This window comes from Oreochromis aureus, linkage group 11, assembly GCF_013358895.1.
Source record: "Oreochromis aureus strain Israel breed Guangdong linkage group 11, ZZ_aureus, whole genome shotgun sequence".
NCBI lineage: Eukaryota > Metazoa > Chordata > Actinopteri > Cichliformes > Cichlidae > Oreochromis > Oreochromis aureus.
In genome coordinates this window covers 32,612,163-32,626,815 of record NC_052952.1, presented here as the reverse complement: position 1 = coordinate 32,626,815, position 14,653 = coordinate 32,612,163, and the positions used below count along the sequence as shown (strand labels likewise).

The window sequence follows — 14,653 nt, the reverse complement described above, 5'->3', positions numbered from 1 at the left end:
GCCGAATTGGATTATAAAGGCTGCTGTGAAAACCATCCCGACACAGTGCGTTTTTGTGAATGAGCCAGATGATGAAGTGGGCCAAGGGTTAAATAGCTGTGGGGAAGGCTCTGCCACAGCCCGCCGGCTACAATTACATGGAGTCGACACATTATGAATGAATAAAACGCTCAGCCAGAAGCAACGACAACAATCTCTGCATAGGAATATTCCTGAATATTTCATGTTGCTGTGGGCTGAATAGTACTGGAACGGTGCGATAATATATTTTAATGAGTTATGTGATCACGTCATTAAGAAAAAAAATTAGTGTGTCAAACAAAGAAAGTAAAATTGGATTTGTCCAAGAAACAAAAAGGGAAAGTCCAAAAGCAGACACCTGAAGGATTTTCCAGTCTCACCTCTTCACAGAATTTTATATCCACCGATTTGCCATCACTGCGAACGCAGTCGAGCATCCGGGTTTTGATGCCGCTGCCACAGACAGCGTTTGGACTGAGCTGACACGTACTCCAGTCTGAAGAGAAACAAAACATATTCACAATTTTACTAGCTTTAGCACTAAAATTACTAACACAAATATTTAGAATCACTGCTGAAGACGGCACTGCTGTTTGTGCCTATGAACAGCAATTTGCCATGACCCCCTTTGAAGAAATCACCTTATACCCAGTGGCATACCTCTTCCTAGCCTGTATTTGGAATGCCCAGTGGCAGTCCTGTTATATAAATACCACCTGCAACGTAAGATGGATTTTCTTGCATTGTCAAAATGAGGATCTTCAACTTGAAATTCAGAAGTTAAATCTGCCAAGAAAGGCAGGCGAGCAGAAGCCAAAAGCCAAAAAACTTGCTTGTAAAGACAAGCTGTGAGCTGCCATGTTGGTTCATGTCAAGAAGTTGGCTCCAAAGGGTCTCCTTTAGACAGTTCAGGGTGTTAGGAATGAAGCTCGAAAATGACAGTCTAGTCCTGGAAGAGAAATTTGTATGTGCAACAGTGAGAATGCAGAAGAAAAGTGCTACAGGATACTCTTGATCTGATGGCCGTTGATGGTTTGTTCATGGTGAACGGTTACATTTGGGCCTGCTGAATAGGACGCTTGCAGTATTCGACACAATGCAGATTCTAAGGATGATAGTGAAATTGCAAGTATACATCTACATGTGATCACAGAAGTGATTCTAACACAGTTTGTTTGTACAACTTCATTTTCAATGCTGACTCCGGGCACATTCAGCAGCAACAGCCTGGGAACTTCTTGTACTTTGTAGTGATGCCCAGCATAATGTTTTTTTAATACTAGCAGGATTTATTTTTACACAGTACATGTAGCCTGGGACATAATCGGAAAAGTCGTATAGAGAAACAATCTCACTTTGTTCCTTTTTCTTTACCACGCTCACAAAATGCAAAATGTCAAGCTTTCTGAGCAACAATGGCTCTCTCAGAGAAAATAATAAATAACACCAGATAATAAGTTGAATAAATATGCAAAGACTTGGCATCTGCTGTGGTTTAAATAACTAATTTCAGTTTGTTTTCTGCAAATAACTGAAAATAAACATTGTTGAATAATCCAGCACAAAGACAGCACAGCAAAGCTGCCCTGAACTTTATGAGTGCAACTCTAGAAAAGGCTCACCAACAGCACTGGCAGTAAAACAAAGAGCTGTTCTAAAGCATCAACAAACAAATCAAGTATGGCACCCAAATCTTTAAGGAAACTGTAAATAAGTTCTGAAATATGATCTGAATAGATATGATTTGCACTGAAAGCGTTAAACGTGCTATTTAATTGAACTGAGACTGTGTTCTCCCAAATGTGTCAAAGTTGGATTATTCCATTATGCAAATTCTTTCTAAAGTTGATTTCTTTTATTATAGCGTACCACATCAACTTGAATAGTTCTGCTTTTGATTCTCAAGTGAATTCTCGAGAAATTCTCGATTTAAGACAAGACCTCAATTTGTAATTTTTGCCACTTGGAGGCAGCAGGAAACGATCACAGATGCTGCGAATTAACAGGAGCATTTATTTGGAGTTATATTTGTTGACAAAACCAAAATTTTTACAAATCATTTCAGCTCAGTTTACTTTTTAAAAATGACTTAAAGAAAATTCTGGCTGTTTAGTTACTAAATGGCTTTGGTACATTTGCCTGCTAGCTTTGTGGTTCTGCAGCTTTTCAAAGGTTTTTCTTGGCACTAAAAACAGCTGCTCAGTCTGCAAATAAAACCTTGATGTGAGCTCTCTGAGTGCACAAGCACAGTTGGAGGCTGGAAACCAAAATAATGAGCTGAAAGATGCTAAATGCTCCGAATAACTGAGAGGAACTGCTAAGTTGGGTGATAAGGATCTGCGGGTTTGTGACAGGAAATAGCACTTACTTCATTAATGTTAATATAGTTATTAAATAGCAGCGTTCACTAATAAGCTATCACATAAAAGGTAATCCTTGCATCAAGTGCACTGTGTTTTACAGCATTATATGACCCTTACAATACGACTGTTATCTGCCTGCTTTGAGAGCACATAACTTTACCACATATCAAATATTTACCAGCGTTCAGCAGGTTGCAGCTGTTGATTTTACCACCCTGAGTGCGAGCAGAGCTGGAAGGCAGGTGAGAGGGTGTCATGATTTAGATGAGAGCAGGAAGCGAAAAGAAGAGGAGGAAGCATTGAAGTCACAAGAAACCAGCCTTTCACAAGTGTTCTGCCTCTGTACTTGGATGTATTTTCAGTTCAAGCGGGATGATGTGGAGGGGACAAAACACAAGGAGACGCTGTTCAGAAGTGTTCAAATGCCTCAGCTGTCACAAAGTCTTTACACTTCAGAGAGAATAAATCCCAAACAGTGAGAAACAACCGTAGTGTATCTTCGGCTTTTTATGGGGGAGCACACAAAAATGCATTGTCGCTTTATGTTGTCTCATTCCACTCTGAAAGTTGCTTACCTTAAGCTTTTATACAGTACGCTCATACACAGTGTCTCCCAGCAAGGACAAGAACAAGGATTTTTATATAAAACATCAATTAATTGGTCGATTTTTTGATATGACGTATTGACACAGTGCGACATGATCAAGTTAATCACTAGCTCCACTGCTGACACACTAAAATTTCCCAGCCATCAGAGCAGAAACTAGATAGACCTTTTAGGATACACATGCCAAGCATATAAATGAACCATTTTAGGCTGCCAGATGACTCAGCAGAGCAGTGCGCATGCCTTGTACTTGCCACACTGTAAGTTGACTTCAGCTCATTACCTTTGTGGCATTACATTCTTTCTCTCCTTCTGCCACCTCTTTACAAATAATCAGTGTGGTTTTGTTGTATTTCTGGAGTCAGACTCTTTATAGCTTCTGGCTGTTGACTTCTAATAACAGATGCCTGCAGAGAGGTCATTTAAGGTTTCTGACATCTCACTTATATCCAATAAATCTGGCTGCCATCAGTATCTTTTTATGGCGGCATTGCGTTGTGTGGCCATTTGGTCTGATCTGAGTCGCCTCCTTTGAAAAATAAGCAGAATTTAAAAGCTGCTTCAATACAAATTCAGTCCAATAAACATGAACAGAAAAATCCAAAGACTTAGGAAGCAGAACTTGGCACCCTGAGAAAATTATTTCTGTGAAGGGAAAAAGCAGCATTTTATTCCAGACTTGGGGTGCCACTGCCTTTAAACAACCACAGTGCTGCTTTAAAAAAAGAAGAAAAAGAAAAAACTTGCAACAACAGGGAGGCTGAGGTATCACTCACGAAGAGCGCCGTGCGATGAGCGGCTGTTTTTAGCTGCAGTGAGCTCGTTTGCAAGCTCAACTCGGGAAATTGTGTCTCCTTCTGCTGAGGAGCTTTGTGGCACTCTGGGGACTGGAAATAGGGAGATCGCAACAAGAAAGACTGACAGTAAGAGACAGAGAGAAAGGCAGCAAGCAAAGGAGAGAAACGTTGCAGGAAGGAGCAGCTTGGATGATCTCTGCATCAACAATGGAAAAAGAATACCCAATAATAATTTCTGCTCATATATTAAGTACATATACCCCAGGATACCTGCATGCCACTGTGAACTCAGCAGTTGGGATAATATGTCACCTTTTCCAAAGAGCAGAGGGAGCAGGAGGGTGGGCTGCCAAACTAAGTGAGTGCCAAACTCTGCTTTTATTCACTTCTATTGAAATTGTTTTTTACAGTTTCCAAAATGAAACATTAAAGCATAACCTCAGTGACATGCGAGGTGGAGCTGTGATGTCCCGAGGATTAGAGGGGGAGGCTCGGGTAGGCTGCCAGCTCCAATCTATTTTGAAAATCTTTCTATTTACAGTTAATCAGAAATGTTTTCTGTTCCAAGCAGTCACACACAGAGGTGCCACTGAGCAAGGCATTTAACCACAGTGGCCCGCAGCCAACTGGTTTACTTGTACTCTTCCGGGCTTTAATGGTTGTAGCTGCAGAGAAGACAAACATAATGTGTGCCTATTCAACCTCCCTGTGAAAACCGGCGCTAAAGAGATAAACAACCAACCAACAAACAAATAGCTGGCTTTTAGAGACGAGCGTTGCGAAGACCAGCTGTGAGCTGGACTCAAAACAGACCTATTAACGTTACATTGCCATTATACAAGGTTGTGATAAGACCCCGCATGGTCTGCAATTATCCTACTAGAATGAAACAAAAGCGATAAGGATAATGAAAAAAAGAAAATAGATGAGCCGTTTAGTGATCGCTCATCCCGTGAGGGGCTCAATCTGATGCTGCATTTTAAGGCTTATATTTAAGGGGCTGATTTTCATGTCACTGATTTGGTTGAGATTTGGTTCACATCAATGACAGCAGCTCAAAAAAAAAAAATCACAAAAGCTGCAGCAGTGCTGCCATTTTCGGGAAGTACGTGATGATACAGACTGCCAGGAGGCCACAATCCCCGTGTTAATCATCCTCATCCACTCGGAAATGTAGTGAAATAACACAGACAAACCTAAAATGGCCAGAATACTTTTTTTTACTTCTCAGAATAAGGACTTGATGATTAATAGCACTTTGAGACATCTGTACTATTTTAAGGAACTCCTGCGTCACCATGCCACCACGCAGTTACATCACCATGGCGTTGTTAAACATTCACATATTAACTGAACATGAACACTGGTTAGATGTATCATCGTCACAGCAGCTTCTGGTGTGAGACACCCGGGTCCAAATCTTGAACATGAATTTTATTTATACAGCGCCAAATGACAACAACAGTTGCCCCTCGGCGCTTTATATTGTAAGGTAAAGACCCTACAATAATACTAAGAAAACAGAGAAAACTCCAACAATCAGATGATCCCCTATAAGCAAGTGTTTTGGCAACAGTGGGAAAGAAGAACTCCAGGCTCAGGGAGGGGCAGCCATCTGCGTGAGGGGAGGAAGACACAGGAAGTCACAAACCTGCTCTTTGTACGCGGCTTGGAAGGAGTCTAAATAAAAGATAAGGAAAAAACAGCTATTAGCAGTTCGTCTGGGCTAGCTTTTATAGTCTGGAAGACTCAAGTGAGCCAGGACCTTCTCCAAGACAATGTGTGGACCGTCATGCTGTTCTGAGCCATAAAAACATATTGTACAATCACAATACTCAAGGAGCAAACACAGCATGACTGCAGTAACTACGACAGAACATTAACAGTCCCAAGAGTCTGTGCCTTCCCTGCCATGAAGCCCTTTGACTTTTATATCAGCACATCCTTTTTGGGGAGATTCAGTGTGCCATTTTAAACCAACCAATGAGTGTGGGTTAGGCTATAAACCTGGGCTTCTTCAACTTTTCCTTTTACCTGTGATGTTGTAGAAGTAGTTGAAACAGTTGAGGTTAAGGCTGCAGGGTTCCTTTTCGGTCGTGTCTGGACACTCTCTTCCCATGCTGGGGGGTCGAATGGTGTATGCTGTGCGCACTCGATAGTTACTTCTGGTACAGGGCTGGAACAGAGACTTCCCATTAAAAACCTGAGCCATTAGAATGCATAAATGATTAAACAGGCCATATTGTAGCGAGTGATAAGAAGTGAATTGAGGCATATCCTTGACCCGGAACAAAGTCATAGTGTTCCTGCAGCCATGGTGTTCATGTGTTTTGATGATTGAAGGCACTAAATGTGCAAATTTAGCTGTTAGAATTATTTATGAAGTTATTGGGCCGTGATTCATTTAAAGTGTTAATGTCAAGATGTTCTCCGATGGCTTGCCTATGCCTGGAGGAATGCCTTTAAATAAGACTTTTTCTTTCCCAAAATGTGGAATTCGATGTTTTTGTTCCAGCAGGAATTGACAGGAGGGCTGAAACAGATATTCTGCTGGAATGGTAAATCACCAGACTCTACACGGTCATTGCTCGCAGAGAAGAGAGTTGGGGGAGAAAATGACAGCCTTTTGAATAACTCCATTGCTGGCATGATGAATAAAACATGTGAGAGGCCCTGCTGGTGCCACTGCAGACTCCACGTCGAGACTGGAATTGTGGGAAGATGGTGCGTCAAGCACTTTGGGAGAGAATGGGGTGTGATTAACAATGGGCAGGGTGCTGCTGTGAGAACAGCGGGTGAAACCAGAGCAGTTAAAGCGGCTTTTTACCATCAAACGGAGGTGTTGGGTGGAGGAGTTGAACAGGATGTTCTGACACCTTTGGAAGTTTTTGCAAAAAGAACGAACATTGCGTGTGTGCTGCAGCCTGTAGGTGTGTGCTGATTGCAGGGGCTGCTGTCTTTTTACAAATCTGAAGTCACCATGGAACAGGAAACTGTCTCAGCTGTAGACCAATATCAGTTATATTTAATTTACCATAACTTTTTTACAATGAAGTAATTTTTTATAAACTGAATTTGTGGTCTTGTGTAAGACTATTTTTGGTTGTCTGCCAAATCATGTTCACAAATTAGCTGCAATATTTTTAGCCTCAGTTTTTATGTTTGCTGCTACATTACTGCTGAAATATATCCAGGTGTGTGTGTGTGTGTGTGTGTGTGTGTGTGTGTGTGTGTGTGTGGCTCTACATGCTCCTGAATCTTTATCATAAATCATGTTCCCTCCCTGCTGAATGCACAGTGAGTACAGTGTAATATAGGTGATATATAAGCCATTTTTCTCCTTCTTCCCAGTTCATATATCTCTTTTATTCCTCCTTGGTGGACGAGAAATAACCTGTTGACAAAGATTCACACACTGCTCACAATGATACAGTGCAGCCACGCTTTGAATTCCTGAACCTCAGAAAATTTTTCCCAACAAGAAAAACATATCAGTGGACTTCACAGAAATCTGATGCTGCCATATCTGCTCTGTGCCAGACAGCTGAGCTGCTGCTTTCTGATGTGGGTTCAACTCTCACCAGGGTGCAGCGACTCCAGGGGCCCCAGTCGCTGAGGACACAGTCCTCAGGGCAGGGCAGCCGGCTCTCCCTGGCCCCCAAGGGCATCTCCTCTGGGTCGCACAGGTAGTCCTCGACGGGCTCAGACGGGCCGTCAATCGTGTTGAGCATGCACCTGTGGGATCGGGCAAGAAATACCCAGAGTTTGACCTTATTTTAGCAATTCTGCTGTTGTGGTGCAAAGAAAGAAATAGTCAGACAGTGTGTTATAACTGGACAGGGAGCTGGCAGGTACATGAAGTACCTGACAACCTATGTGCTTCTCACACGGCAGGGTGTATCCCCCAGAGTAGGTGAGGTCAGGTCTATAAAAAAAACGTCTAGTTTCACCTTTATTTTAACTTTTATTTTAAGTTTTAACAAAAACATTTTTTACAATAAGGTAAGTAAATTGTTTTTTTCAATTAAACCAGAACCTGGATTTCCTCAACTGCCTCGGTCAGAATCTTTTATTTAAATTGCAGCTCGTTACACCCCAGTAGGCCATTTACAGTATTAATTTCATCTGCTCTAAGGAGGAACAACTCAGCTGAAGTCATTAGCATTTTTACTCACTCTGACTGTACATTAGCCACTCTAGCAGCTTAATGGACCACCAACAATCATGCTAAGATGCCAGGTTGGTTATTATAAGGACTGTATATGCAGAGCTGCTCCCATGTTTGTGTGTTTCAATCCACTGTTTTTAAGATGTTTTTGTTTTGAGTAATCCAATCTACTTCACCAGCTGATCAGTACCAGACAATGATTTTCCAAAAATAGAAAATGTGCATACGTTTGTGTACTTTAATGGTGTGCCATAGGAACACCAATTATTGAATAACTGAATTAAGAAGAGCAGCATCAATTTGTCACATTTTAAAACTGTAGTGGAGTTGTAATTATTTCAACTCTAAAAGACACAAAATAAAATTCAGTCAGTAAAAATAAGATTATTTAAATCTGCAATGATTTTAACAGGTGTTATGGTTGTGTGGGGCCTCTATGCTATCATTATACTTGCATACAATGAAAGAAGAAGGCTTTCTATGCATTAGGCCAGGGGTGTCCAACTCCAGTCCTTGAGAGCTACCATCCTGCAGCTTTCAGACGCATCTTTGTTCCGACACACTTGAATCAAATGAATGGCTTATTATCAGGCCTTTGTCAAACTTGATGGCATGCTGAAGAGGTAATCCAACCATTTGATTCAGCTGTATTGGAGTAGGGATGCATCTAAAAGCTGCAGGACAGTAGGTCTTGGGGACTGGAGTTGGACACCCCTGCATTAAGCTTTGCATAAGTAGTGAGAGCATCATATAGAACAGAGCATCAGTGACAACATATAACACACTGAATAAGTCAGGCATAGAATGAAAGGAGGAGCTGGGAAGTTTGTGGGCTGCAAAGTGGCTTGCATAGCAACTGTAGCCACCCCAGTGCGGCTTAAATAAAAAACCCTATATGAGATTTGCTGTGAAGCACAAACAGCTGAGTCATCAGTTAATGCTGGCTGCAGCTGATATCTGCTGATCGGCTGAGCTTAACTTTCTGGTCTGCCTGAATAAATGCCATGCTCAGTTACAATAATGCTTTTTTGGTAAACACTGCAAACAAATAAGCAAAGCCACAATGGCAGGCAAACAGACAAATACCTGACTCTTCTGGTCTGGACACCTTCTCCACAGTTTTCTTTCAAATCCACGTTGCTGACTTTCCACACACTCCACGGCTCGGCCACCCACACGTACTGTTTGCAGTCACTCTGACATGGCACCACCTCATACACCTGAGAAAAATAACAAACACTCTGAAGTTGATAGAGCAGCAAATCAAATGTAGCAGATTGCAGTTTCTTTTCTAAACTTTTTTGCTGCAGGGAAAGTCTCAGAGGCTTGCTTAGCTAACAAATATGATCCTCGTGGTCGAAAATAAAAAAGTCGCCTCTACAAATATATTTATTTTTTAATATTTCATCTTAGCCATGCAAGTTTGTCAGTTAAGGTTTGCCTAATACACTGTGATTCTTTAGCTCAGCTCTCTGAGGTTTAACTCAGCCAACGAGATTATTTCTGCCCCCAGAAAAGCTTTGCCACTGAGAAATGTCTGCATAAATAAAACTCAAGTCTCCTATAGGACCTTGTTTAGCTACATTCATGACATTGTGACTGTGTACATTTATCTGTCAGTGACCCACTGACACTGGTGACACTTAACATCTGTGAGTACATTACAAATAGCTGAGGAAAGCAGCTCTCACCTGGGCCTGTAGCAATGAGTCACATCCAGCGAGCATCGGGTTGGATTAAAAGGAGACAGATGGATTAATGAGCACATGCCAACTGTTCATACAGTGCAAAACCTATGATTAATGCAACATTCAAGAGTTCATAATCAGAAAAGCCTGTGGCATAAATACCTGTGTGAACTTAGCAGACTCACACACACTGCCAGGCGTACTTCGACACAACCTTAATCTGCATCTGCTGATACTCTAAGGCCTGGAAAGCATTTCATTTGAGCAAATCATAGAACCTTAAGGAATCAACTGGCACATGTGGGGGCATTAATTCAGTGGATGGGATCCATTTATAGCACCCGTTGCTTTTTGCGGTGTCGCTGCTCAGAAAAAAAATGACTGCAGCAATAATGAGCGGAAGGTAAGAGAAAGCTCTGCAGACTCAAGTTATTGTCATAAATAATTAATTTATTTCTTTCTCTCTAGTGCTGGATATGTATAATGTGCAGCATACTTGTAATAACTACAGATATATTGTAGCACAGCTCATAAATATTAAACAATGGTGAGCTGAAAAGAGCTTCAGTTTTGACTTTAATCTCCTGCTCAGCCACTAGCTCGCAAGTCTTAGCGCGTAGATTAGTTTCGCTGTCAGTACCTGGTTGATGTGGTCCAGTTTAGGACACGGCCGACCTCCGTTGTAAGGCTTCTCCCGAAGCCATTTGGAGCGAACTTTGACTCCGCTCCCACAGGACTTGCTGCAGCGTGACCAGTTGGACCATTCACTGAGTTTACAGTCTGAAGGGCAGGGGATGATGCACGCCTCTTCAATATAACCTGAAAGGAGGTGAAAAACAGGCGTTTTGTTGTTTTTTTTATAGCGCAGATTCTACTCTAACGTTTGTGACCTGTAAACTTAAATGGATGAACACTGTGACCTGAGAGTTAGCTACAGACATCAGAAGAAAATCCAAAACACTGCTGTGCTGCTTTTTCATGCATTTTCAATAAATTATTGGAGCGCACAGTATCGTCTCTTACTAATTATTTCATGAGGAAAAAGCATTCACCAGAAAATTGATTCACAAGAAATTTGCTTTGAAATAAAAACCTTTGTTCTTTCTGCCTCCCACCAGCAGGATCTAAGCCTCACAGGTTGGAAATGACTGCTTTAGAGAAAAATACCCAGCGTCCTGGTTGTTGAACCCGTTGTTTTCTTCATCTAGTGCAAAGCTACATTTGTTCCATTTTATTTTCTGTCTAACATTTCAATTTTATTTAAAAGGTGTGAAAGCCCTGTAAACTATTAACCAATACTTTACAAACTAATCTAAATGCATTTATTGATTTTCAGCTAAGTGGAATAAAAACAGGGTCCATATTCAAAGGCCTCATTTTTTGCTCTATTGCAAGTGATTATTACAAGTGAAAAAAAATCTCCCAAAGCAGAGGTACAGTAGGGCCTGGCAGGAAGCTTCATTATTTCAGTCCATCTTCCCACAGCTCACAGAGTCTTGACACCATCAGCAGGGTGGTGCTTTTTTGGATCTTTCTACATCTCAGTTGTGATCTCCTCTGTTTTCACCTCTACACAGAGGTCAAGCTTCAGTCAAATATGATGAAATATTTTTACACTCCTGGCTTTGTGTATTGAAACTTTCTCTACAGATTTCTTTTCCCTGCTCAGAAACAGACTTTTTAGTGCATCAAGTACATTTTGTAGGGTTATGCAACAGCACTGGTCTGCAAATCAGTTTAGCCTTTGATTAAGAAAATCAATGAGGTGAATGAGCTGGTAAAGTGGAGTGTCTCACCGGCTGCTTAAGCGCTTCCTGTTTCTAATGTGAGCTTCTCCAGGCTGCTTTTATTTTCAGCGAGACATGTGGTGCTACGCTGATGATGGGCTTGCTGAGAACACACTTCCCACGATTCAAGAGGAATCCCACACAGGCCAGTCACTCCTCACAAATCAATGTTGTCAAGTGGAGTCGTTTTCTCACTTTTTCTAACCTGGGAAAAGTCTTGCTGTTCCCTTCACGCTTCACACTGACATACTGAGCTGCCGGGTACAACACCACCTGACCACTGAGCTCTGTGGGATCTCTGTGCTGTTAGTAATTCTCCATTCTGTCAGATTTTCTGTATTGGTCCAACAACTGAGCAAACAATGTCTCAGTCTCAAAGCCCAAGCTAAAGTTTAGGCTAACACAGCTCAGCTCAGGCAGAGAGGTCTGGTGGTGTGACCATGTGCTGGTAAGAAGACTGAGCCTGGTCTGAGTAATACATTTATATTTTTAGGGCACCAAAACACTGCAGAGGTTTATATTTAAGTTTATATCTGATGGGCAGAGCCATGGTTAGAACGACAATCGCAACCATCACCTCTGAAATTTGACTGGCCTACACCCTCACAGACTGCTGTGATATCAGTGCAACCATGGGCAGAAATTACAGAGGGAACAAAAGGGAACGGATGCCCTTTTTTCAGGGGAAACAGTTTTGTCCTCTTCAATGCATCGTTATAAATATATGATATTGATTATAGTATAACAATATCTATAATTATTGAAAGTATTGAAAGCTCTCGAATGGTCGGGTGGGTCTCACTAGTAGCACCAGGAGAACAATGTTTTGCCACAAAGTGATGTGTTGATTGATAAATATTGTAGGATTTATGAGGTTATATTTCCAGTGGTGCATGCTAGAAAAATATTATTAAATAATTAGCTGCAAAACTACAAATTTTAAGTGCTAAAAATGGACCTGAAACAAAGCTTGTGTGGACGGGAGAAATCTGGGTATGGCATTATTTGGTTTTTTCATGCGATGCAAATGCTGGCATGAATACAGACTTAGTATTGCTTAAAACAGCTAAGGAACATCCAGACCAGTGCCGCCACAGGCAGTAGCCAAATGGATTGTTAGACTTTAATCATGGGGTTTTAAACTTGGCTCAACTGGAGAGGACAGTTGAAGGGTGATTGTGCCACCCAGTCTGCTGGACCAGAACAGAGCAGTACGTTTTCTTAAAGCTAATAAGATTAGAAAATAAAAGTCTTTTTAATCCAGTCAGAGCTAGAGTTCTGGCAGCACTTTGGCAACAACTACGGTAAATACACAGTGATCTCGTCCATACACATACACACAGTCGTGTCTCCATGGAGCTGCATTTGTTTAATAAAGCCCATCTCTAACCTTAACCATAACTATCACTTGCATAATCCGCACTTAGCCTTACCCAAACACTAACGCACATCTTTCCTAAAAATTAAACGATTTATGTAACAGGAACTTGCTTTTAGTCTCCATATGCGACTGTGCAAACAGATTTAGGTCCCCACAACATGAGTAATACCTGTACACCACACACACACACCCACACACACACACACACACACCCTGACCTCCTTTCCCTTTGGTGCCTCTGAGCTCAGATCAGCATCTCTACATCCACACCTTGCTGAGTAAAGCCTGGCCTCTAAAACAGCTCCATTACCTTCAACCTCCACTTCAGTCTAGTCAGGTCATTCTAAAATCACTCACACTATCACTTGAGGTTCACCCTGTATAAAAGCCACACCACCTGTGCCTGCAGTTCACTTGTAATTCAACTGATATAAACTTGTTAGGTGTCTTGTCTCCTCTGCGAAGCCTTTGGGCTGAGGCCAGGAAGGAGATCACTCCTGCTGCCTTTGCAAGTCAACTTAGGTACAGCCAGACACATGCTCTCACTGCAGTCTCCAAAGCTGTCAGTGCTGTAGAAAGCTTCCTTTGCTGGTAAAAACCAAATGATACCGTCTTACTAATCATATGCTTAAATCTCCTTATAATAATTTGTATATGCACCAAACTATCTAAAAAATTAGTCAAGCTTTGTGGGAAGATAAAAATTATTTTGTAGCCTGCAAGAATGTAACAATTAAATTAAAATGACATTAAACTGTACTTTGCCAGTTCAAGAGATTATTTTGCTGAGAGCATGTCTCGTTATTTTGTAAGGTTTCAAATTTCACAATGCCTTCTGAGATTAGTGTCTTCATCTGCTCCTGAGTCTAGTGGCATTTTGCATATATAACCAGCTGACTGTGTTTTACTTATCTGAATAGGTAGGTGGATGTTGGCAAATTACAGATGCACAGAATGGAACTGACAACACCGTCCCACCCCCAATCCAAGAACTTCCCTCTACACACAGCTACTATCACCACTGTGCAATACTTAATTTACATGCAATAACCCACACTGTAATATAAACACTATTTATTTATTTTTTCCGATTTGTCTATTTGTACATTTTATATTTTTGAATATGTATATAGTGCTGCAGAACTGTGCACCTCACCCCCCTTTCTCTTCCCACATGTCTGCACTGATTAGGAGATGCTTTGTATCTCATTGTACATGTATATAGTGACAATAAAGGTGTTCTATTCTATTCTATTCTATTCTATTCTGTTCTATTCTTAAAGCTTCAGAGTCCCACTAAAGTTTGTATTTTCTTCACATTGGTCTGTTCTCAAATGACAAATGCTAAATTAAAAAATATATGTAGAGGCTGAATTAGAAGACAACCATATATGTCTAGATTTACTGAAAGGGCCAATTAGAGCGTTGACAATTATAAAAAGGTGCAGATGTGAGTGGAAAGTGGTTTAACAGCAACACACCTGTTCTTTTAAACAGATGCAGTCTTTGTTTCGATAATTGCCAACACAATCAACCAAGAACAGCACAAATGAGCAGAAGTGACATGGGTGGGAATACTTCACACATGCACAGTGTGTTACATTTAACCTAAAAAAGATAATATCGTATAAGCATAGCTTTTATATGTTAATAAAGTTAACGCAGCTGTGCCATGTGGGCAAATATGCACATTGATCTTACTTTTCCTGCATGTTGTGTGATGCTGAAAGCATTTACTACAGTCAAAGGGAAGAATCTTACAAACAGCCAGCTGTGACAACAAAAAGGACAGTCAATAAATTTAAAGCTTCTGCAAAATCCTGAATAAGTGACAGGTGACA

General features: G+C 41.1%; 1 protein-coding gene across 1 annotated transcript in view; it reads right to left on the bottom strand.

Moving 5' to 3' along the window:
• LOC116334980 (thrombospondin type-1 domain-containing protein 7A) overlaps window positions 1-14,653 on the bottom strand; it is a 198,040-nt gene that overhangs the window by 41,443 nt on the left and 141,944 nt on the right. Inside the window, exons 15-20 of the mRNA XM_039619888.1 lie at window positions 10,285-10,463; window positions 9,648-9,653; window positions 9,043-9,176; window positions 7,370-7,523; window positions 5,823-5,964; window positions 402-517 (exon numbers count right to left, since the gene is read on the bottom strand). Coding sequence (XP_039475822.1) covers window positions 402-517; window positions 5,823-5,964; window positions 7,370-7,523; window positions 9,043-9,176; window positions 9,648-9,653; window positions 10,285-10,463 — 731 coding nt within the window. The remainder of the gene's footprint in view (window positions 1-401; window positions 518-5,822; window positions 5,965-7,369; window positions 7,524-9,042; window positions 9,177-9,647; window positions 9,654-10,284; window positions 10,464-14,653) is intronic.